The sequence below is a fragment of the Tachyglossus aculeatus genome, chromosome 21 (assembly GCF_015852505.1).
Source record: "Tachyglossus aculeatus isolate mTacAcu1 chromosome 21, mTacAcu1.pri, whole genome shotgun sequence".
Classification (NCBI taxonomy): Eukaryota; Metazoa; Chordata; class Mammalia; order Monotremata; family Tachyglossidae; genus Tachyglossus; species Tachyglossus aculeatus.
Genome location: NC_052086.1, coordinates 67,513,608 through 67,539,279, shown reverse-complemented (window position 1 = coordinate 67,539,279; position 25,672 = coordinate 67,513,608). Strand labels below are relative to the sequence as shown.

The 25,672-nt window shown below is 45.5% G+C and overlaps 1 protein-coding gene across 1 annotated transcript in view; it reads right to left on the bottom strand.

Annotated features, from left to right (window-relative positions):
* The window catches only part of DNAH3 (dynein axonemal heavy chain 3), a 123,838-nt gene that overhangs the window by 45,685 nt on the left and 52,481 nt on the right, over positions 1-25,672 (bottom strand). The window contains exons 22-38 of the mRNA XM_038762475.1: positions 24,118-24,297; positions 22,123-22,259; positions 20,871-21,072; positions 18,209-18,301; positions 16,951-17,061; positions 14,638-14,752; positions 14,152-14,350; positions 12,674-12,782; positions 12,020-12,133; positions 11,173-11,349; positions 8,728-8,819; positions 7,604-7,823; positions 6,915-7,049; positions 3,780-3,891; positions 3,129-3,370; positions 1,641-1,741; positions 404-509 (exon numbers count right to left, since the gene is read on the bottom strand). Coding sequence (XP_038618403.1) covers positions 404-509; positions 1,641-1,741; positions 3,129-3,370; positions 3,780-3,891; positions 6,915-7,049; positions 7,604-7,823; positions 8,728-8,819; positions 11,173-11,349; positions 12,020-12,133; positions 12,674-12,782; positions 14,152-14,350; positions 14,638-14,752; positions 16,951-17,061; positions 18,209-18,301; positions 20,871-21,072; positions 22,123-22,259; positions 24,118-24,297 — 2,445 coding nt within the window. The remainder of the gene's footprint in view (positions 1-403; positions 510-1,640; positions 1,742-3,128; positions 3,371-3,779; positions 3,892-6,914; positions 7,050-7,603; positions 7,824-8,727; positions 8,820-11,172; positions 11,350-12,019; positions 12,134-12,673; positions 12,783-14,151; positions 14,351-14,637; positions 14,753-16,950; positions 17,062-18,208; positions 18,302-20,870; positions 21,073-22,122; positions 22,260-24,117; positions 24,298-25,672) is intronic.

Genomic DNA, 25,672 nt, shown 5'->3' with positions numbered 1-25,672 from the left:
GCTGAGGGAATAGGGGTGAGGGAAGAGGCCCTGCCATTTGCCCTCTCAGCTAGCTATGTGCCCTCAAATTTAATCCCGGGACTCCAATGTTGCTCCCTTTGGCATCACCTGTCAATCAAAGGTACTTACTGAGCACTACCTATGTGCAGAGTACGGCACTAGAGTCCAAACCCTTTAAGCAAGCACTTATGTACATATCCTTATACTCAGTTGCTTCCCCTCTCTGTAACTTATTTCAGGAAGGAAAGCTCCTTCAGGTCAGCTATCAGGGCTATTTACTCTGTTGTACTCTCCCAAGTGCTTAGCACAGTGTTCTGCACAAAGTAAACGCTCAGTAAATACCACTGACTGACTGAGGTGGCATCACCCCAGTGGTGGGATGGGAAAGAACACTAGGCCTCACCAGTTCTCGGTGTTCATTTGAAAGGGTCTTGGGCAGGGTGTCCATATATGAGTCCTTCAGGGGCTGCCAGCCTAGCTGATGGGCCTCCATGTAGATCATCCCACACCTGGCGAGGAGAAGCGGTTTACCAGTCAGTCACGATCCTTCCTCTCCCAAGGCCCCACCCCATAAGAGCAAAATGGAGGGTAGGAGGATGGGGGAAGACAGAAGAAAAGAAAAGAATGGGGGAACCAGGTCTAATCCCGGCTCTGTCATCATCTGCATATGGTTCTTATTCTAGTCCTATTATTGGTCCAATGGATAGGGCATTGCTCTGGGAATCAAGAGACCTGGGTTCTAGTCCTGGTTCTGTCTGTTATGGCTATACCATCTGTCGTGGAGGCTTCTGATTAAAGAACCACCCGTGGGGTTCTAGGAGATAGGCAGGAATCCTGAAAAATAGCTAGCTAACCTGGACAACAGACTGCAGTGGCTAGCAAAGAACCCTCCCACTGGCTCATGGTTGGCAGAACGTTGTACAGACTTATTACTCTATTTTACTTGTACATATTTACTATTCTATTTATTTTGTTAATGATGTGCATCTAGCTTTACTTCTATTTATTCTGATGACTTGACACCTGTCCACAGGTTTGGTTTTGTTGTCTGTCTCCCCCTTCTACACTGTGAGCCCACTGTTGGGTAGGAACCATCTCTATATGTTGCCAACTTGTACTTCCCAAGCACTTAGTACAGTGCTCTGCACATAGTAAGCGCTCAATAAATACAATTGAATGAATGGTGGCCAAAATGCTCATCAAAGGGTGCAGTGCAGAAAAAAAACCTTCTGGGAATTTTGAAATATGCTGCACCCCTGCCTGTTTGTTGCACTCTTTAGCCCAGCAGAACCATGCCTGGCAGGGATAAGAGTGTAAGTTAAGTGACACTGCCCAAGTCACTAGCACTGTAATCAGTTTCTCTGTGTAAATTCTTGGTCCTGAAGTCTCAGGACTGAAACTCATCCTTTTTGCCTCAGTTACCTCATCTGGAAAATGGGGCTTGAGACTACGAGCCCAACATGGGACAGGAACTGGGTCCAATCCAGTTTGCTTGTATCCACCCCAGAACTCAGAACAGTGTCTGGCACATAGTAAGCACTTAACAAATGCCATAACAACAACAATAATGATAATAATGATAAGGACACAGCCCATCGTCACTTCCTTCTCCCCAGAACACCAAGGGAGAGGATTCCAACCTGCTGACGGTGGCTGGGGATGCCTGCTCCAGGTCAGCTGGCTCAAAGATCAGGCTCATCTTGTTGTTCATCTGAATGATTTCTCCACTCATTAAACACAGCTGGAAGGGAAGAGTCAGACAGTGAGGTTAGGTTCCATCTCCAAATAAGCCTTTGGGTAGAGCATGTTCAGGTTGCTTTAAAATAGCATCACAGATAAATATGCAGGTTTTACCAGTTTACATAATTCTTTTGAACCAGTCCAGCCTCCCTCATAGTAAAATTAATTGTATCAGATTTTGGTTCTACTTGTCAAAATCTGGTAGGAAACACTGTTACAACACTCGTTGACATGTGGACTGAAATGCTGTTGTTTTGCAATGGGCCATTCTGGGTTTTCTTGGAGTTTTGATGGTCCTGGAGGTGTGGATTATTTCTCTCCTCCTGCCCTAGGGCTGAACTATTTCCCCCTTGCAGAGATACCGAACTGAGGCCAAGCCAGGTGAGAAAACCTGAAAAGGGGCACTGGGAAGGTTGGTGGCAGAGTCAGAATTTGACACCCCCAAATTCTTTTGAACAGCAAATCTCTAGCCTCCTGTCCCTCTATCTGAGAAAACAGACTGTGTTTCTCACACTCCTTCACTTGGAGCTACCCCATAGATTCCAGTAGCCCCCTCCCTAAAGCCTTCCTTCACTGTACTGCCTTCACTAAGAAACATGTGGCACCAATGCCATGTTTTTTGAGGAGAGAGCAGTGATAGGAAACCTTCCTTTGTTTTTTCTTGTCAAAGAAATGGAAGTACAGAGGTGATGATTGGTGACTGCTGGTGGCAGTCAAGACGGAGGAGAAGGCAAGGGAGAAAGCAGTGGGGAAATGAGAAACAGGGAAAGGAATAGGGCAGTGGTTAACTGTGGAGCCATCAAGTGGATTGTCACCACTAGTTCTTAGCTGTGCAACTCTGACTCCACTCCCTCCCTCCCAACTTCATGGAGGAGAAACAATGAACCAAACTAGACTAAACAAATAAAATCCAAAGTTGCTCAGGGCATTGTGAAAAACTGGTGGCCTAAGCAGTCAAAATGCAAATCTCTATATCTTGGGGACCTGTACACAAAATTCTCCCTAAAGGAAGAGGCCGGCTTAGGCTCTAAAAGACAGACAGGTGGGCCGCTAAGTGGGACTGCATTGCCCAACCCACAGAAGCAAAATAGGGTCAGAAAAGGTGGCCTGATTTGCAATATCTCACCTATTCTGCAGGCCTGGGGAAATCACACTCCTATCAGCTGCAATTTTGAATATAAAGGTCATCTAATGCACGTATGAGGGTATACCTGAGTAACTGGAGATGATATACATACTATAATGAAGTCATCAAAATTCCACAGGTAAGTATTCTGGATATTCGGACTGTACACACTTACGGTCTCTCAATCACACTCCCTCGAGTGACTGAGTAATGCAGAATTCATTCCCCAACTCAAATCAAGGGACTACCAACTGGGAGCTACCTTCTTATTGTCATCCAGCACAGTGTTCATGTTCTCGATCCAAACCGCATCCACCGGCCCATCAAATATAATCCACTTTCGCTCTTCGGTGAGAGAAGACGCTTGCTCTCTAAAAGAGGTTGCCAGGACCCCATCTGTCCACTCATGGCTGACTGGGTCAAAGCACCCATATAACTGACCCATGCTGATGGCCTTGGGATTAATGATTTTATATTCAACAGCAAACTCTTCCATCAAGTTGGCTGGGCAAGAACAACAAATACAGAGCATTACTAAGAGTCCTGGATTTTTACAAAATGAGATCACCAAAAACAAGTTCCTTTCCTATTTTCATCTAGGTCACTAGCTTTATTTGTGATTCTTTTCTTCTTTGGAAAGGCTCCCATAAGTCTCCCTCCAGCTGGTGAGAGGTCCTTGGGTTTAATCACACTCACAAGTGACTGTCTCAAGCTGCCCTGAGATCCTAATTAAAGATTATAATATTTCTGCCCCCCCTCCGAGGTTTGCAATTCAGTTCTATTTCTGGTTACCATGCTGCAACTCAGGGGCAGCTGGATTAACAACCTGATATTATCTCTGCAGAGATCATCCACAAAGCCGGGAATTAAGTCCTTTCCTGTAAACCCTGGGGAAGCCGGTTTGGATCTTTACCTGCAAACAAATCACCTAGAGCTCCTGCCAGAACTTTGTAAGCAGAGGTCTTCCCACCCATGGGGTCTCCAACGATCATGAAGCCGTGACGCACGAGCATCATCTCATAAATCTACATGGGGGGGAAGCCAGATGGAGAATAAACATAGCATTGCACACAAGAAGCAATAGACAAGGAGGGTTTTGTTTCAGCATAAAGAGGATGGCAAAGTCTCCCAAAGTACTTTTTTATGGTATTTGTTAAGTACTTACTATATGTCAGGCATTGTACTAAGCGCTGGGGTAGATACAACCTAATCAGGTTGGACGCAGTCCCGGTCCCAAACAGGGCTCACAGTCTTAATCCCCATTTTACCGATGAGGTAACTGAGGCACAGAGAAGTCAAGTGACTTGCCCAAGGTCACACAGCAGACAAGTGGTAGAGCTGGGATTAGAACCCAGGTCCTTCTGACCCTCAGACTCGTGTTTTACCCAGTAGCCCACAATGCTTCTTGAATCATTGTTCCATGAGGAACAAAGGATGAGTTTCAGTTCTGAGACTTCAGGACCAAGAATTTACATAGAGAAACTGATTACAGTGCTAGTGACTTGGGCAGTGTCACTAAACTTACACTCTTGTCCCTGCCAGGCATGGTTCTGCTGGGGTAAAGAGTGCAACAAACAGGCAGGGGTGCAGCATATTTCAAAGTTCCCAGAAGGTTTTTTTCTGCACAGCACCCTTTGATGAGCATTTTGGCCACCACATTCTGCCAACCATGAGCTAGTGGGAGGGTGCCTTGATAGCTACTGCAGTCTTTTGTCCAGGTTAGCTAGCTATTTTTCAGGATTCCTGCCTATCTCCTAGAACCCCACGGGTGGTTCTTTAATCAGAAGCCTTCACGACAGATGGTATAGCCATAACAGACAGAACCAGGACTAGAACCCAGGTCTCTTGATTCCCAGAGCAATGCCCTATCCATTGGACCAATAACAGGACTAGAATAAAAACCATATGCAGATGATATATATATATATATATATATGTTTGTACATATTTATTACTCTATTTATTTTACTTGTACATATCTATTCTATTTATTTTATTTTGTTAGTATGTTTGGTTTTGTTCTCTGTCTCCCCCTTTTAGACTGTGAGCCCACTGTTGGGTAGGGACTGTCTCTATATGTTGCCAACTTGTACTTCCCAAGCGCTTAGTACAGTGCTCTGCACACAGTAAGCGCTCAATAAATACGATTGATGATGATGATGAGATAGTCAATCCCTAGTCTCCCAGCACATTCAAATCCCATTTTCTTAATGTTTTTAGATGAGATTGTGACATATGTGAATTTAACTTATCATCTCCCATTATTTGTTTAGTGCTTACTACGTATCAAGCACTGTTCTGAGAACTGGGGTGGATACACATTAATCAAGTCAGATACAGCCTCTATCCCACATGGTGCTTTCAAATCTAAGTATAAGGGAGAACAGGCATTGAACCCTCATTTTACAGATGAGAAAACTGGGGCCCAGAAAAGTTAAGTGACTTGCCCAAGCTCACAGAGCAATCAGTCCCATTTATTGAGTGCTTACTGTGTGCAGAACAATGTACTAAGCACCTGGGAGGGTACAATATAATAGAATTGATTCTCACATGACCCCTTCCCACATGACCTTACAGTCTAGAGGAGGCTAGGGAAGTGGCAGAGTCAGGATTAGAACACAGGTCCTCTGACACCCAGACCTGTGCTCTCTTCACTAGGCCACACTGCTCCTTGATGGGAAAGTGTACTACCAGTAGTAGTTGTACTTACTGAGTGCCCACTGGGTATAATGCATTTTAATAATAATAATTATGATATTTGTTAAGCACTTACTATGTGCCAAGCACTGTACTAATTATACTAAGCAGGTGGGAAATACAAAACAACCAGTAACACATTACCTGACCACAAGTCACTTACAGTCTATTGGGGGAAGACTGACATAAAAGCATCAGTCCTCACACAACTGGTCTTAAATTAATTGGGTTGGCTTTAAAGGTATAACTTTTTCTCCTCCCTCCCCTTCTACTATGTCTTTTCCCCTTCTTGCTCATTCTTGGGGCTGTCCTCTCAACCCCAGCGTCAGCTCCTCCATGCAGAGAACACTTCTCTGAAGTTGCTAAGCAAAAGGTTCTCTTGAGCCACAGGCTGAGATACTATGCAGAAAGGACTGACTGTGGCTGGTAATTCCACCTTGGGAGTCAGATTCTCTGGCCCCATGGGCAACCAAGCACTCAAGCAAACCATGGGGATTATTAATGATCCCCATCATTATTTTATTAATGATGTGTATATAGCTATAATTCTATTTATCTATTCTGATGGTATTGACACCTGTCTACTTGTTTTTTTGTCTGTCTCCCCCTTCTAGATTGTGAGTCCGTTGTTGGGTGGGGACCGTCTCTATAAGTTGCCAATTTGTACTTCCCAAGAGCTTAGTACAGTGCTCTGCACTGTACAGCGCTCAATAAATATGATTGAATGGGGATTGAATTGGGGATTAATTTAATACCCAAGATCAATCATTTACTTCTGGGAATATCCCTTGCAAAGGACTGACTTCCTGATTGGAGGAAATCCAACTTTCAAAACAGGAAATCTTCCCAATAATGCCCGAGTTATTGGTATGATTGGGGATTATATGGAATATAATCTTGGAATACATGTATATATGTAAAAACATCCATTCTTACATGTGAGTGGGGTGAGTGAGAGGGAGAGAGTGAGTGAGAGAGAGAGAGAGAGAGAGAGAGAGAGAGAGAGAGTGTGTGTGTGTGTGTGTGTGTTTGTGTGTGCCAACAACTGAGGCTCACTAATTAATCTTTACATTTAGATTGGAAACCAGAAAGCTGGTCTAGGGGGTTTTAGCTTCATACATCAGTGCCAAAGATTTCAAGAATCCACAGGCAGAGTAAAGTCTGGATTCTTGATCTGTGTTTTCATCTCTGCTTCTGTATATGTCTGTCTAATGATTGAGGTTTTCAAGTTGCAAAGCTAAACTCATTCCTCACTAGCAATTTAAAGGCACTTCAAGCAGACAATTCAGAATAAATCATTTAGCTGACACTTGAAAGAATGAACATTCAAATAGGGGCAGGAGAAACTAACCTGGATAATTTTTTCAATAAACCACGGAACTGGTTGGAGTTTCTTCTTTTCAATGATTTTATTTAGTGACTGGATTAGAAGCTCATAGTCTGGTTTAGGGAGGATGACACCAGGAAACAAGTCTGAGATGATTCCCTGTTAATACAGAGAAGAGAGAACCCTTATGAGAACCTCCCAGTGGTGCCCGGCTACCCACTAGGGATCAACAGATCTAATGATCGTTATTATCAGCAGTATTTACTGAGCATTTCCTATGGGCAAAGCCCAGTTCTAGGCATTGAAGTGATTTTCAGCGGGGGATTCTGTCCAGCCCCATCAAATTTGGCCTCAATTTTTTTCAGCAGTTACCATCCTGTTGCTCGCCAAAACAGAGAACCAAGGAAGAGGATTTTATGTTTTTTCCCCCTCCTCATCCCAGTTAACCCATTTGAGCATCGCAGACCAACACCTACCCAACATCAATATCATTCACCTTTCAGGACACTGCTGCCCAAAGCTGGAGGAAATCAGCAGTTGCCCATGTTGGCTTTGTGGGCTAATCAACAGCCAAACTTCACAGCTAATCCTGGCCCTAACTTCCATCTTGGCTGCCTGCTCTACATCCACCACTCTGTGTGAACCCTACACTGAGTCCGGGAGCCGAGACAGAAACTCAGCATCCTGGCCAAGGTGCCGATTCCACTGTTTACCTGAAACAGAGGTACATCTTGGGCCAAGAATTTGGCCAGGTTGATGTCCAGCAGGGCACGCAGCAACAGGACGCTTTCATCTTCAGCCGGATACTTCAGCTTTAGGTTCCCAGCTGCCGTGAGGACTGACTTCACCGCCCGCATGCCATAGTCGTAGTGATGCTGGGAGGATAACTGCTCAGAGCATAGGCGGTAAGTGGCAACAATTTTCTGGGCAAGACTGGGAAGGGGAGAAAAAAAATGTGTGAACATCCCAAGTGGGATGACTCCCTTGCAACTTCCAGGCATCTTTTCTGTCCCTTAACCCACTGTGGGCTGCTCCCTCAGCTCCTACGTAATAATAATAATAAAGGCATTTGTTAAACACTTACTATGTGCCAGACACTGTTCTAAGCTTGGGGGTAGATACAAGATAATCAGATTGGACACAGTCCCTGACCCAAAATGGGGCTCACAGTCTTAATCTCCATTTTACAGATGAGGAAACTGAGGCATAGAGAAGTTAGGTGACTTGCCCAAGGTCACACAACAGACAAGTCGTGGAGCCAGGATTAGAACCCAGTTCCCCTGACTCCCAGGCTGATGCTCTTTCCACCAGGCCACACTTCTGGCCCACAGGAGAATGTCTGTTATTCGAAAGCCCTCTCACTGAGCAATAGAGGATAAAGAGATCCTCAGGGCACTCAGAAGTCATCTCCTACTGATTTTTCCAAGTTAGAATCCCAGAAGAGCTGACTCATACTTGGCTTCAAATGATACATTAATGGGTTTACTGCCAGCAAAAGTGAACTTTGTCACACTTTTCTAAACAAGCCCAGACACATTTGGAGCATAGAAATCTGCCAGAGAAAAGAAGAGACCAGTCACCGTGGATGGTCTTTCTTCCACTCTCCCAATGTACTTTTCCTCAGCTATAGTCCACCTTCTACCTAGAGCGCTAAGACAGACTTTGGTAAGAATGACCTTCGATCCTCTGGCCTACAGGCTGGGACAGGAAACTGCTATCGAGGATGAGAAGGGCTGAGTATTGAATTCTGTGGAGGGAAAAGTTCATTTCTGAATGTGCATGTGTGGGGACGGGAGCATTCGGAACCAGCAGGAATGGAACAATCAATGCAACTTGCCTTCTAGAGTCAAGAAAGCCCATGGAATAGAGGGAGATTTCACCGATCAGAGCATAATCCGGCACCATCATGGCAACAGTTCGGAACAAAGCCTAGGAAAAAATGGCCAGAAAATGAGAATGAGCAGACAGTGGGAACATTCAAGCGGAGCCTGGGACAACCGAAGCAGGGGGAAAGGGGAAGGGAAACAGTTCAGAAAAGAACATTCATCATTGGGGAAAAGATGTGGTGTGGGCCCACAAGACTGTAAACTCCTCAAGGGCAGGGATCTAGTCTAACAAGCTCTATTATACCCTCCCAAGTCCCTAGTACACTGCATTACAGACAGTAAGCAATCAACAAACACTACTGATTGATTGAATCAGTCAATCAATTGTAGTTTTTGAGCACTTACTGGTGCAGACCACTGTACTAAGAGCTTGGGATAGCACAACACAGAGTTGGTAGACAAGTTCCCGGTCCACAGCAAGCTTCCAATATAGACGGGGAGACAGGAATTAATATAAACTATAGATATGTACATAAATGCTGTGGGGTTGAGAATGAAGTGAATATTAAGTGCCTAAAGGGTACAAATTCAAGTGCTTAGGCGATGCAGAGGAGAGAGGGAGTCAGGGAAAAGAGGGCTTAATCAGAGATGGCCTCTTGGAGATGAGACCTTAGTAAGGCTTTGAAGATGGGGAGAGAGAAATGATCTGGTATATGTGGAGGGGGAGGGAATTCCAGACCCAAGAAAGAAGGTGGGAAAGAGGTCAGCAGTAAGATAGATGAGATCAAGGCATCGTGAACAAGCTAGCACTAGAGGAACAAAGTGTGTGGGCTGGGCGATAGTAGGAAAATCAGTGAGGTGAGGTAGGAAGGGGGAAAGATGATTGAGTGCTTTAAAGCCAATAGTGAGGAGTTTCTGTTTAATGTGGAGGTGGATGGGCAACCACTGGAGGTTGCCCATGAATGATCGAAACTATCTTGCCCAATTAACAATTTTACGTCACTGGTGTTGACTCATTGGTGTTGACACCACCTGTCAATAAGTATACTTTAAATAAAATGGATAAATTGCCTATGGTTGCCAACAGAATTCCCCCATGGATGTGCTGGATTATGTGACCAGGGGGAATGTTTGGGACTGCAACGCCCTGAGCTGACTGAACTTGGACCTTGAGACCCCCCCCCAACTCTGAGTGTAGTAGTAGCAGCTCACATCTGGGGATCAGGAATGCAGAATGGAGTTTAAAGGGAAATCACATTGTGAGGAGCTATGTGATCTTACGAGAGGATTACTTACTGGTGATTTTAATAATAATAATAATAATAATAATGTAGGTATTTGTTAAGCACTTACTATGGGCCAAGCACTGTTCCAAGCACCGGGGTAGATACAAGGTAATCAGGTTGTCTCATGTGGGGCTCACAGTCTTAATCCCCATTTTACAGATGAGGTAGCTGAGGCACAGAGAAGTTAATTGACTGGCCCAAAGTCACACAGCCAACTAGTGGCAGAGCCGGGAAGCCCGTGCTCTTTCCACTAAGCCATGCTGGTTCTCCTGCCTGTCAGGGAAAGCTCGGTGGTGTGGAGGTGTGGGGACCAGTTTGTGTTTGGGGCAATTTACTTCCCCATTCACGAAAACAGGTGTTGACAGGGATGTAATAATTACATTTCAAGTCCTACCAGTGATTGTGATTGACAGCTGGGCCGAAACTGTTAATATTGTACAAGGGAATTTTGGAATTTGAGATCCAACCAGACACTGTTTCTTGCAGATCGAAAAGGGTTATAAAAAGCTACCAATTTAGGGTAAAGGGCAAGTCACTTAACTTCTCTGAGCTTCAGTTACCTCATCTGTAAAATGGGAATTAAGACCGTGAGCCCCAAGTGGGACAACATGATCACCTTGTATCCCCCCCAGTGCTTATAACAGTGGTTTGTATATAGTAAGCGCTTAACAAATGCCATTATTATTATTATTATTAGTTTAAGATGAGAAAGTTAAGACTGGATGCAAACCAACCAAAATCGACTCAAACTGGCTTAGCCCTAGAAAAACAACAGCAATTGTGGCATTTGTTAAGTGCTTACTATGTGGCAATTAATCAGTGGAATTTATTGACATTTCCTGTGTGCAGAACACTCTACTAAGTGCTTGGGAAAGTACACTACAACAGAGTAAGCAGACATGTTCCCCGCCCATAATGAGCTTACAGTCTAGAGGGGACTGAACTAAGCGCTGCGAGAGATACAGTACCATCAGATCAGACTCAGTTCCTGCCCCACATGGGGGTCTCAGGCTAAGTAAGGCAAAACAGGTACTGAATTCCCATTTTACAGATGAGGAAACTTAAGCACAACAACCCCCAATCCATGGGAAGTCTATTAGGGCTATTCTGCCACATGGCCAGGCAGCTGCCTCACTGTAGACACACCGTTGAGAGGATTTGACATTTTACCTTCAGATTGTCCGGAAGCTCTGCTCGTCCTGCGTACCCAGGATTCATAGTGATGAAGACCGAGCAGGTTGGGTTCAGAGAGATCTCTGTCCCTTCAAAGATGAAGGTTTTCAACTTCCGGATGATGGCCTGCTGGATGCTGAGAATCTGCTGGGCAACCACCGACAGCACCTCCACCTACGACGAAGAAGCCCCCTAGAACTCCCAGGGGTCTCAGGCACAGTCCTACCCTATCCCTTCCTATTGAATATTATTCACTCACCTCCTCCAGACAGAAACTGACATTTCAAAGCCTAAAGGGACATTTGGATCATCCAAGTAAGAATGGGAAGCAGCATGGCCTAGTGTAAAGAGCAAGGGCTTGGGAGTCAGAGGACCTGGGTTTTAATCCTGGCTCTGTCAGTTCCTTGCTGTGTGACCTTGGGCAAGCCACTTCACTTCTCTGTGCCTAAGTTTCCTCAACTGCAAAATGGGGATTCAATATCTGTTATCCCTCCCACTTAGACTGTGAGTCCCATGCTGGATAGGGATTGGGTCTTACATAATTAACTTGAACTTACCCCAGCACTTACAACGGCATTTAACAGTTGGTAGTAAGTGCTTAACAAATACCATTAAAAAAGACTACAATCCTGGATGGTTACTATATTAAGGAAAAATCCTCCAAGTTTGCAACAAAATGCCGATAGTCCAACTGGCGCCTTAGCAAATATGTGAATAAGGACAATCACATCTGGCCTGTGTAGGAATTAGCAAGTATGAGAAAAGGATAGTTCTGTCCAGTGCTACAACAAAAAGAATCTTGATTCCTGTGATTTCTCTTTCCTGATCCCAGGATCCACCTTACCTCAATCCTATTGAACTCATCAAAGCAGGACCATGCTCCAGACTGGGCCAACCCTTTGAAGAACTTTCCCATGGCTTTGTAATCCAACCCATCAGAGCAATTGAAGACAACGCACTATGGGGAGAAAATGCAGAGAGACATTTGGGTCATGACCATGCTGAGGCTGCAGCAGAGACGTGGCCTTAGGCTCCATAGCTAACGGAGAAAGGGCTCAGTGGCGGACTTTAAAAGGAAACATGAGCGAAGGGGGATGGACTTCAAACTCCTGCAGAGTTGGGATGAAGAGGAATTAGGGAGAAGTTTGTAAGCCCTTTGAGGACAGAGATCATGTCTTCTAATTCCACTGTACTCTCTCGAAGCACTTAGTACCATGTTCTGCACACAGGAGATATTCAAGAAATACTACTAATCCAATTCAGTTCTCCTCAGATTTAGGAATCAATTTACAACCATTTCTCTGCTTCAGGCCTGTGGTCCATGGATGGGGAAGGGGGCAGGAGACGGAAGGGTGGAACAGGACATGATTTTGTAAGGCAAGGCCGAGGTCTTGTTTCAGAAGCTTGATGATGAAAAGATATCCCCAAGGAAAGGGATAGGAAGACAAAGTTGAAAGTGGCAATGTCATCAAAGGGGAGAGCTGAATCCTTCTGGTACCTGTTTAGCCAGAGCTTTGGCTAGATCTTTGGTTGTTTCGGTCTTGCCTGTCCCTGCAGGGCCCTCCGGGGCACCCCCGAGGTTCAGTTTCAGGGCACCCATTAACGTTCTGAAAAACAAGAGCCCAATTCACTCAAAGCTGAAGGAGAGAGAACAGGAGAGGGAGAACTGACCCCCAAACCGGCCTACCCTCTGTCCTCTCGGCCATCCTTCCCTCTTCCTCCATGGGGTCCTCCCTCCCTCTCCCCAATTCTGGGTCACTTGGGAGCTGGGAGCCAGTTCGGCTAGAGGCTTACCACCTTCTACTCTCCTTCAAGCCTCTAAGAGGAGTTGTAAGAATGAGGTAGTGAATGGGTGTAAGACATCTGGGGATATGAAGGGCAACCAAGATTGTCAGCCTTTTAACCATTCAGTTTTCATCATGGTAATTTCCTGGGGTTAAAGTCAAAATCAATTCATCCTGGAGCAGAGAAGGTGGAGGAGCATGGAAGTAGAGCATTTAAACACCTGGCTGGCCCCACGAAATTGGGCTTTGCACTGGGAAGGGGCAAGGAGGGAGGGGAGGCAGCAGAACAAGGCACCTGAAACTGTGTTGGAAGTTAGAGCTGGTCTGACTCACCCGATAGCCCTGGGAGGAAAAGGAAGGCCCAAAGCTCCCCAGGCCAGGATGGAGGTCACATCTTGAAGGCCCAAAGAAATGGAGTAGCTTTCTCTGTACCCTAACCGTAACCACACTGGCTCCTTGGAGGAGCCGACAGCACTACTGATGACCAACTATCTGCCTGCAATACGTTCACTTCTCTGTGTCTCAGTTCCCTCACCTGCAAAATGGGAATTTAATATCTGTTCTCCTTCCTACTTAGACTGCGAGCCCAGTATGGAACCTGATATCTTTTATCTAACCCAGTGCTTAGTACTGTGCTTAGCGCAAAGCACTTAAATAATAATAATAATAATAATAATAATGGCATTTATTAAGTGCTTACTATGTGCAAAGCACTGTTCTAAGCACTGGGGAAGTTACAAGGTGATCATCTTGTCCTACAGGGGGCTCAGTCTTAATTCCCATTTTACAGATGAGGTAACTAAGGCACAGAGAAGTTAAGTGACTTGCCCAAACTCATACAGCTGACACTTGGCAGAGCTGGGATTTGAACCCATGACCTCTGACTCTAAAACCCGTGCTCTTTCCACGGAGCCACACTGCTTCTCATACCACAATTACTATTATTATTGTCTGCTGAGTAACCTTAGGCAATTCGCTTAGCTTCCCTGCGCCTCAGTTACCTCATGGGTAAAATTGGGATTTAATCCTCCTCTTTTCCACTTAGACTGTGAGCCCCAAGTGGGACAGGAACTGTAACCAACTTGATTCTCTTATATCTACCCCAGCATTTACTACAGTGCCTGACACACAGTAAGTGCTTAACAAGTACCAAAATAAGAAAAAGATGGCCTGAGGAGTAGGCCCAAGTTACCTGTAGCAGCGATCTGTGAGTGGGGTGATCACTAGCCGGGGGGAGTTGCCCAGGTACTCGTAGCCATACAGGGCCTCCGTGGTGATCATCCGCACCACCACCCCCTCCTTCTCCCAGCTGTAGCGCAGCTGAGAAATCCACTGGAAGTCATTCAGGTTGGAGACTTGGTCCTGGGCCAATTTGGCTACCACATCACGAGCTGTCAGGACAGACCCCAGCAGTTGCATCTCTCAATAGTTGCGTATGGCCTTAGTTCCCCAAACCCAGGCAAAAAGCCACCTTTCTTGGTGGCTTGTTTCTTCACCTCCTCTCAAGAGAGAGACCAGTTGCTCTGCCCTGAGGTGTCTTAGGCGGCTAGGCTGGTAGGCTATGATTTGGATCATTCCAGCAGCTGAGGTCTCCTGAGGTCAGGGACTAAGCTGGTAGGTTTTGATTTGGATCATTCCAGTAGGTGAGATCTGCTGAGCTCACAAGTCAGCCACTTACCGTGCACATCGATGACAGTGAGGGCACCAAGGGTGAGCCGAGCACCGCTGGACAGCTTTCCCCGCACCAGCTCAACAATCTCCGCGATCTGCAGGTTGTTCTTCTCCAAGAATGCCTGCGAGAGGAATCCAGGAGATACAGCTCCCTCACTTCTCCATAAATGACTGATTCTCACCCAGCCCCGCTCACCCCCCGCCCCCCACCGGTCTGCCTTCATTTCTTGCTCCTTTCCTGCTCATGCTCTCTGCTCTAATCAAGAAAACCTGCTTCCCATTCCTGGGTTCTGAATTGTTTTATGTGTGACTCCCCCATTCTGGGAATCATGTTCCTCCCCTCTCTTGAGACTCTCCAGAGACCTTTGTCCAGGGCCATCTATCAAAGCAGATCCCAGAAGTAGGAGGCCTCAGCTCAGTCTGGGAGATGGGTCTTTCATTCAATATTCATTCAATCTTATTTATTGAGAACCTACTGTGTGCAAAGCAATGTACTAAGCACTTGGGAGAGTACACTATAACAGTAAACAGACATATTCCCTGCCAACAAGCTCACAGTCTAGAAGGTGGAAGGAAAGAGAGGGGAGAAGTTTGCAGAAGGCAACGACTACACATGTCCTCCTTAAATTACTCCTTCTTCTCCATCCCTTTCTAAAACAGCTCCAGTCTGAACGCAGAAGCTGGAGAATGCTCTTCCCAAGACCATTACGCATCTGGGGTTGTCCCAGCTATGTCTATCCTATTTCTGCTTTCTTTGGTGGGTTTGTGTTGGCTCTGTGCTTCCTACTGGACTAGAAACTCCTCTAAGGTGGAGACTGAATAGTATTCATTTTCTGGTGCGGCCCACAACACCTAAGGCAATTTCTGCACCCAGTAAGCACTGGTTCAGATGAAGCTCAGCTGTTTCCCCTCTCTGGGAAGCCCAAAGCACATATCATGCCTCATTCAGTCCCACTCTTATTTCTGGTCTCAAGGAAGAGGGAATAGTAGATGAGTTACAGTATGGTCAAATAATTCAACTTGGAACCCCAGTGAGTCAAAGATGGGGCAGCCATCGAACAATTCTCTAAAACAAGTTTCTTTCACTGAATCAATCAGTTTCAAAGCATTTTCTTTACATTACAAAAGTAGACCTAAATAGACCCCTAAATAGATAGTGGACCCCAATTTCATTGCCACTTAAAGGAAGCTGGGCAAGTGAACACATGTCCATATGTTCTGGGCCAAAAAGAAATCAAGCAGTACTGGTCTCCCTCCTTCTAGTTTCTACTCTCTCCAGTCCAATCTTTACTTTGCTGCTGAGATCACTATTCTTAAACATTATTCTACATAATCAATCAGTGGTATCTTTTGAGTGCTTACTATGTGCAGAGCACTGTCATAATTCTCCCACTTAGAACCTTCAAGAGTTACTTATTCCTCTTCACACCAAACAAACGCCAGACCATTGGCTTTTGGCTTGCTCCCTCTTATCCATTCTCTTCTCCCACTACTCCCCAGTTTGCAATTTTCAATACTGCCAAAAAAATCTACTCACTCTGACTCATTCTCAACTTTCCCTCCCCCAACCCCTTGCTCCCTGCCTGAAATCTCTTCCCTACCAGAACACATCTGTTCTCATCTTTAAAGCCCTGCTCCAATCCCACCTCCTCAGTGAGGCTTTCCATGATTGTTTTTTCTTCTCCCCAGGTTGAGTCTCCGAATCACCACCCAAACACTTTAGTGCGCACTCAGCATTTATGCATCCACAACCATTCATTAGCAAAGCATGTCTGCACATATCAACTCACAGGTTCTACTATTTAAGCACTTCCCATCTACATATTCATCTTTCTAGTTCTCTTCTTCCTCCCACCTGTACACTATTTCGTGTCTGTTTCCCCCAGTAGATTGTGCCTTCTACTTCTATGGTACTCTCCCGAGCATTTAGTCCAGTTCTCTGAACACAGGTGTTCAATAAACACAACTGATTGATTGACTGGTTAAATAATTTCCACTTCTCCTTTTGGTTGCCTTTTTTGGGGGACGCCTAGGAATTTGGCGGAGAAAGGTGAAAGGTATTTGTTACTGAGCACCTGGATATATATGCTAAATCTAGGAATGAGGGAAAATACAGGAGGGAATGGAGACAGCTGAGAGGGGAAGCAGGGACTGAATGATGCAGGGAAGTGTATGTGGAGCTGGGAACATTTTGCAGAAAAAAAGAACCCTTGAGCATATTTCTAAACATTGCAATTCTTCTATAAATTGGGGGTAAAAAGTGAGAAGCATCTCTTGGACAATATTCAAAGATCAAAAGCCCTAAAATGCCAGGCCTCACTGGTAAAGTCTTTCCTGTAACTGCTTCAGCCACTTCCTGGGTCCAGTAGATGGATGAGACACAGATAACCACTTGTCCAGGCCACTGCAAAACCCACTTTTTCCTAGGAACCTGGACAAAACAGAAACTCCTCATTAGCCAAACGGTAATAATTTTCCCAAAATGAGGGGTAAATGAGTTCCAGTGAGGACCGTGAAATCCAATCAGATGAGGAGCATATTTCCTGTTCAGACATAAAACTAGGAGAAGAGAGCAGTAATCAGCATGGCCTAACGATAATAATAATAATAACAATTGGGATATTTGTTAAGCAGTTCGCTTGTGCCAGGCACTGTACTAAGTGCTGGGGTGGATACAAGCAAATCAGGTTGGATACAGTCCCTATCCCACATGGAGCTTACAGTCTCAATCCTCATTTTGCAGATGAGGTAACTGAGACACGAGAAGTGAAGTGGCTTGCCCAAGGTCACACAGCAGACAAGTGGCAGAGTCGGAATTAGAACCCATGACCACTTACTTGTTACATGACCTTGGCCAAGTCACTTGACTGCTCTGTGCCTCAACTTCCTCATCTGCAAAATGGAGATTAAACACCCGTTCTCTCACTGCTTTGGTCTGTGAGCTCCATGATCCAATTGCACTGAATCTACCATAGGGTTTGGTACAGTGCTTGACACATAATAATAGCAATAATAATAATAATAATGGCATTTATTAAGTGCTTACTATGTGCAAAGCACTGTTCAAGGCACTGGGGAGGTTACAAGGTGATCAGGTTGTCCCACGGGGGGCTCACAGTCTTAATCCTCATTTTACAGATGAGGTAACTGAGGCCCAGAGAAGTTAAGTGACTTGCCCAAAGTCACACAGCTGACATTTGGCAGAGCCAGGATTTGAACCCATGACCTCTGACTCCAAAGCCTGTGCTCTGTCCACTGAGCCATGCTGCTTCTCTAGAAAGCATTTAACAAATGTCACAGTTATCATTAGTATTTGTGATTTCCCCACTGCTTATATCTGTGAAGCACTTCTTAAATCACCTTGATCAGTGAACCTTTCTGCTCAATGCCCTGAAATGGGCTGTCTAGGGAAAATAAAATGGGCTCCAGAGAGGTTAAGGGACTAGACCCATATCACCAGCAGGACAGTGGTATGATTAGAACTCAGACTCCCTTAGTTCCCAGTCTTCTACAGCACATTTTTGACTGTCCTGCATCTTTTAGGGCTCCTAGCCTCTTGGTCCTGGGTTCATCTTTACCTTGGCATAATCTTCAATCCCAAGTTTAATCACATGCTGAATGCTTTCAAGCATCATCTGCTCCACTTGCAAAAGCCACTTCTCCACCATACCCTAAGGAACAAGAAATACCGAGAGCAAACCATATCACAGCTGAAAACACTCCAGTCAAACTTTAGAACATCTTTAGACCCGGAGTCAGGAAACCAGCATTTTCACCCCTGCGGCTACCATTTCTTGGCTCTATTTATGTCTCAAAGGGCCTGCTTGTTCTCTCTTTCAGCACAGGATCTTGAAGTAAAAACATAGTGCTGACTTGGTGACAAATATTCACTTCTGAGGAAAATGGCTGTGCTGACTGCCAGCCCAGGATCATTAACTCCCTAAAAATTTCAATACAGATGAGAGTCAGAGCCTCAGAGAGAAGCACTCCACTCACATCCAAGCAGCTCAAAAGCAAAGAAAAAGGCTGCTCAAGAAAAATGCTCTTAGTACAAACTTGCCTGTCTCAGGTTCCCCCTAACAGGGAACGGCTCCTTTGACATTCCATCTGAACTCAGAATGTGAAAGGGGGAAGTAGGCTTTGTTTAAGCTGAATGTCTTATGGTGAATCAATCATTTATATTTATTGAGTGCTTACTGTGTGCTGAGCACTCTACTAAGCACTTTGGAGAGTACAGCATAACAGAGTAGCTAAGTGCCCTGCCTACAAGGAGCTTACAGTCTAGAGGGGGAGAATGGTTAGAAATGCTTCTAGGGTGGAAATTCAGTTGCTTTTAACTTCCACGATGCGGGAGAGTGAATTTGTGGGATTCAGGTCATGTAATAATAATAATAATAATAATAATAATGGCATTTATTAAGCATTTACTATGTGCAAAACACTGTTCTAAGCGCTGGGGAGGTTACAAGGTGATCAGGTTGTCCCATGGGGCGCTCACAGTCTTAATCCCGATTTTACAGATGAGGGAACTGAGGCCCAGAGAAGTTAAGTGACTTGCCCAAAGTCACAAAGCTGACAAGTGGCTCAGTGGAAAGAGCATGGGCTTTGGAGTCAGAGGTCAGGGGTTCAAATCCTGGCTCCGCCAATTGTCAGCTGTGTGACTTTGGGCAAGTCACTTAACTTCTCGGTGCCTCAGTTACCTCATCTGTAAAATGGGGATGAAGACTGTGAGCCCCCGATGGGACAACCTGATCACCTTGTAACATCCCCAGTGCTTAGAACAGTACTTTGCACATAGTAAGTGCTTAATAAATGCCATCATTATTATTATTAAGTGGTGGAGCTGGGATTTGAACCCATGACCTCTGACTCCAAAGCCTGGGCTCTTTCCATTGAGCCACGCTGCTTGTGTGCAGAGGGTCAAAAGCCCATTTCTAGACTGTGAGCCCACTGTTGGGTAGGGACTGTCTCTATATGTTGCCAACCTGTACTTCCCAAGCACTTAGTACAGTGCTCTGCACACTGTAAGCACTCAATAAATATGACTGCATGAATGTGATAAGCAGTCTAAGCACACGGAAGCATTATTTCATTGTAAAACAGGGAGGACAAGAAAGAAGTACGTGCATTCTTCCTGGAGAAAGATTGTATGAGTTAACTACCATTTTGATCACCATTTTGTACATTCTCAACACATTTCAACAATTGGCCTGAGCACCACCAACCCCCTGACACCTCAATGGCTTGGCTGAGCCTGCACTAAGTCTGCCTCAGGAGCTCCTTAGCAGAGGAGTAAGGGCAGGAAGGAATTAATTATTATTATTACTATTATTATCGTATTTGTTAAGCGCTATGTGCCAAGCACTGTTCTAAGCACTGGGGTAGATACAAGGTTATTGGGTTGTCCCACGTGGGGCTCACACTTTTAGTCCCCATTTTACAGATAAGGTAACTGCGGCACAGAGAAACTGAGCAACTTGCCCAAGGTCACACAGCAGACAAGTGGAGGAGGTGGGCTTAGAACCCACGACCTCTGACTCACTCCCAAGCCCATGCTCAACAACAAGAGATACTGCTGGCCTAACAAGAATAATAACTGTGATATTTGTTAAGCACTTACTATGTGCCAAGAACTGTTCGAAGCACTGGGTAGATACAAAGTAATCAGGTTGGACACGGTCCCTGTCCCACATGGGGCTCACAATCTTAATCCCCATTTTACAGATGAGATAACTGAGGTTTGGAGAAGTGAAGTGACTTCCCCAAGGTCACACAGCAGACATAGCCAGGATTAGAACCCATGTTCTCCGACTCCCGGTCCCGTGTTCTGGCCTTGGCCCAGGCACCCTACAATCCAGTTTCAGGGCAGCGATGGGGCGATAGAGTCAATTCCCTAATCACATCATCCTCAATGCCTTAGGTCTCTTCCCTAAATGTAGAATGCCGAATGGTCACTCAACCGAGGGTTTGAAAGCCTTGTGCAGAGGGCAAACAATATAGCAGCCCGCTAAAACTACTCTCCCAGCTTGTCCTCCCTTCAGACCACCCAACCTGACCTACAGAGAAAGGAAAAAATAATAAACAAAAATCCTTTTTGCCTGGGCTGCGACTAATCGTTACTGGCCCCAGGCATAAAGCTGTGGGTAAAGCTCTTTCTAAAGCATAACTCAGTCACCCGACCGCTTAAAAGCGCCTTTCATTTGTATCCTAGCCTGCTAATTCAAGTTGAAAAAGTGTTACTTTAGCTTGAGCGGGGTAGATTTTCTTGGTGAAAGGAACCATTTCCTTCTCAGAGCTGATCATGCCCACAATTTCCAGCTCATTTGTGAACTCGAGCTTGGCGATGCCCTCGAAGCACTTCTTTAAGTGAGGCTGGACGCGGAGAGGGTCCTTGGTTTCTGACAAAATTTCCAGCAGCTCATCGTTGGACAAGAAAAAGAACCTGTTCAAAACCAAAGAGAGAGGTCAGGCAGAATCCCCTTGCAAGGAATCATGTGATCAAATAGGAAGCCTATCACCTGGAGAGAACTTGTAGACTTCTACATTACACAAGTGGGTCATGAAAGCAAACTCTATGAATCAATCATATTTATTGAGCGCTTCCTGTGTGTGGAGCACTGTACTAAACGCTTGGGAGAATATAATGCAACAGAATTGGAAGACGCATTCCCTGTCCACGGTGAGCTTACAGCAAGTGATCTGCTTCACCCATTTTGCAAGAACAGGAGTTGTGTGCAATTAAATGAATCAATAGTTAGCAATCGACATTAACTTCTCACCCCTATAAGGCATGGTGTAGATAGAACAGGATCAGGTGACCAGCCGCTAAGAGCCTCACACACATTTGAGTCCAGAAGTTGGCATCACCTCCAGGGCTGAAGGTGGGAGGCCACAGCAGTGACATTTGAGCATCATCCATGGCAAACTGGGGAAGCAAAGCTGACTGAAACAGAGGAAAAACCCTGAAGACCACCACTGCCAGAACAGAATTCTGCACTCATGAGATGCTCAATAAGTGCTACTGATCAGACAATCATCATCATCAATTGTATTTATTGAGCGCTTACTTTGTGCAGAGCACTGTACTAAGCACTTGGGAAGTACAAGTTGGCAACATACAGAGACAGTCCCTACCCAACAGTGGGCTCACAGTCTAAAATAGAACTAATTGATTGACTGAAGACACTCACTTTCCCCTCCTTCCTGACACAGAGACATTTCTGAAACTAAAATGCCTTGAATGTGGAGATCAAGGGCTCTCAGAGAGATAGGGAAGCAATTCGCCATCTCAGGGCACTGCCTGGGCCTCAGAGGCTCATTGTCCACCCCACCATGAGCTATGATGGAATGGCTAGAGAACTGCCAAATGGGGGGCAGATGGCCAGGCATCACAAGATACCCTGGAGAGAGTGAGCCGCTGGCAAGCGGTAGTTTGGCCCACATTACCTTAAGCAACCAACCCGGAAAAGATTCAGTAGCCATCAGGATTTACCTGGGGAAGAACAATCTTTTCTTCTCCAAGTAATCATTCAGCCCCTTCTGGATTTCTTCCAACAGACTATTGGCTTCGTAGAATTTCTCCAGCATCCGTGACTGTTCAGTAGCTACAAGCACTCTGGTGTCCTTTACCTTTGGAGAAGAGAATGGGACAGGAAACTTGCACTTTCTGACTCTCCTGTTTCCATCACTACTCTGCACCTTTATCTTTCCATTTAGAAGGGGAATCTGGGGCATCTGAGAGGTTCCCTCTTACCTATTCCCCCCACTTCCCCTTCCATGTTCCAAGTCTGGCTTTTAGGGCCTCAACTTCTCGGAGTACATAGCTCATTGTGGGCAATAACATGATGGAGACAGAAAGCTATGTCATTCATTCATCCATTCATTCCATCGTGTTCATTAAGTACAAACACTGTAGCCTTCCTGTTGAGGCAGGCAGGAAGAGGCCGTGGGACTCTTCACATTCCCAAGAGGGTAAGAGATTGGACTGGGTTAAAGAAGAAAGCACTAATTTGGCAAGAGACCCTATAGAGCTAAAAAGAAGACTGCCAGTTCTGGGAGCAATGCTTCTGCTATCAAACCTGTCTTCTCATCAGCCCCAGTTTGAACATTCTGTACAGGAGAAGATTAATTCAGGCACCAAGATGCCATTATTCAGTGCCTCGGCACCTCTACTAGTATGAATTTAGCACTACTCCCAGAAGAGTCTCTGAAGAGAGGAAGATGTTAAAGTGACTTCGTGTAATTTCTTCAGAGCCTCCAGCTCAGTCCCCACCTCTATTCCCCGGGTCCCTTGCAGCTCAGAATAACTAAGTTTCGACTGCCAACTCCTGGTCTAGTTCTGTGGGGCGTGAGTGGTAAATTTCTGGGGGAATCTCATTCAGTTTTCATAGCAGCCCCTTCCCGAAGCCACCACAGATTTCTTCGTCTCTGTCATCGGCCACTTGGACAAAGGCAGAGATGGAACTTGGAACCTCACAGAAATCCTCAACTCATCGGGCTAGAGAGGTCAGCTAGAGAAGTAATATTTTTGTATTTCTATCCTCTGGACAACACCAGAAACCCAGGATTCTGGGGGTACCTTTGGCAGAATCTCAATATTTCAATCAATTGCATTTATTGAGCACTTACTCTGTACAGAGCACTGTGCTAGGTGCTTGGGAGAGTACAAAACATCAGCTTTGGTAAACAACCTACCCTTCCCATAGGAAGTTTACAGTCTAGAGGGGGAGACAGATATTAACATAAATAAATTATGGATATGTAAGTACTGTGGGGTTGAGGGTGGAGTGAATAGAGGATGCAAATCCAAGTGCAAGAGTGATGCAGATATTTCTAAGATGCACGGCAGCATGGTCATGAACACAAAGCCATGGAGAGGGAAAACTGCAAGATTTATCACTGGATTAGACTATAAGCTCGTTGAGAGCAGGGAATGTCTGTTTGTTGTTATGTACTCTCCCAAATGCTTAGTATACTGTTCTGCACACAAAAAGCACTCAATAAATATGATTGACTGACTGACTGACTGCACTGTAGACTGTGAACACGCTGCGGGCAGGGAATGGGTCTGTTTATTGTTATACTTTAATCTCCCAAGCACTTAGTACAATATTCTGCATACAGTAAGTGCTCAATAAATAAGATTGACTGATTGCACTAAATGTCCCATCCAAGTAATGTGCTTAAACTGTCCCAGGCAGATAGTCGCCAACCCTATTCTTCAATATCACTCGGGAAGTGTACAGCATCCTTCCTTAGGTGTATGTTTCAGGCTTACAGGCAGCAGATCCTTTCTATTTTCTGAACTAAAGTGGATTTTTCTCAAAAATTCCCACTGTGCTAGGCCAACACTGACTATGTGCCCCGACTATGGGATGCTTAGGCAAGCTGTCTGCCAGAGCTATTATGGGTAAATGCACGCAGGCAAGACACCTCAGCATCTTATATCCCATTCCCACTCGCTGGTTCCACTAGGGCTGGTGCTTACCGCTTGGATCATGATACTCTTCCAGTAACTGTTCACAATTCCAAATTTCCTGCCCTCTTCGGGCATTTGTGCTATAATGTCCTCGGAGCTGAAGATGGGTTCCAAGTACAGCCAGGTAGCCTGGCACTTCAGCCAGGCATCCAAGATTTCCTGCATCTCAGTGAGCTTTTCTTCCCATTTCTGTGAATGGAATGTGAAGCATCTGGGTCACCAACCAACTGTTTTAAGTAACTGGCCCACAGAAGGGACAGAAAAGATGACTGAGAAAGACCACTTTAACAAATGGGACAAAGGGGATACTGCCCCAGGCCCATTGTTCCTGGGATGGTGGCAGGGAGGCTCGGCATCCATTTTGACAGCATGCATCTATCCCGACAACCTTCTGCTCTTCATTAAAAATCGCCCAGGCTGTATTGGGGAGAGGAGCATGCATGCAGAGGTAGGGACTCAAGAGGGAGAACTTTGCCCTGGAGGCAGTCGTCCTCCCTGCCCTGAGCCTTAATCTGGCCCCTCGCCAGGATCTTATCATCCTCATACATCCACAGGAGCCACCACTTTGACTCTGGTACCTAAAGAGTCAAATCAATCAGTCAAGGGCCTCTATTGAGCAATCAGTCAATCAATCAGTTGTATTTATTGAGACTTGCTGTGTGCAGAGCACTAAACTAAGCGCTTGGAAGAGTACCATATAATGGAGTTGATAGACACGTTCCCTACCCACAGTGACCTTGCGGACTAGAGGGGGAGACAGACATTAATATAAATAACCAAATTACAGATTTGTGCGTAAGTGCTGTGGGGAGCACTGTACTAAGCACTTGGAAGAGTGGAGTATTACAGAGTTGGGACACCCATTCCTTGCCCACAACAAGGTTACAGTCTAGAAGGGGAGACAGACATTAATACAAATAACCAAGTTATGGATATGTCCATAAGTGCTGTTGGGGGAGCACTGTACTAAGCACTTGGGATAGGCCACAACAACAGAGTTGGATTCTCATTCTCCCACTTGCCATCGCTTCCTAAGTCACTGAAAATTTCTGGGCCTTTTAGGAGTTGGTGATGCCTTCTCTCAGGTCTAGCCTGGTTGGATTTGCCCACATGCTTCCCCTCCTGTGATGCAAGGCCCCTGGGTTTAGGGCAAACCCTGCTACCATGGTAGTGACAGCCATAGAAACAATTAAAGAAGTCTTCCTTGATAGCCCTGGAGACATGTCAGTCTAGTTGCCACCTGTGGACCATGGTTTGCACTGTCTGTATGGAAGGAAAGCACTGAAAACTGAACTTTGGCAGGAGAGAATAAAGAAGGCCACTCTGCCCTGCTGCATACGTGGGCATAAAAGCCCAGAGGCCATCCCTTCTGCTAGGCTCTCAGTTCCTTCTCAGCATAGCTGTCACACTGTCTCCACTGCAGCCTGATGCACTTGTCTGTCGGACACTTAAAAGACAATAACTGTGGTATTAGTTGAGCGCTTATGGTATGTACTCTGGGCTGGGACAGATACAAGATAATCAGGTTGGACACAGTCCCCGTCCCACATGGGGCTCAGAATCT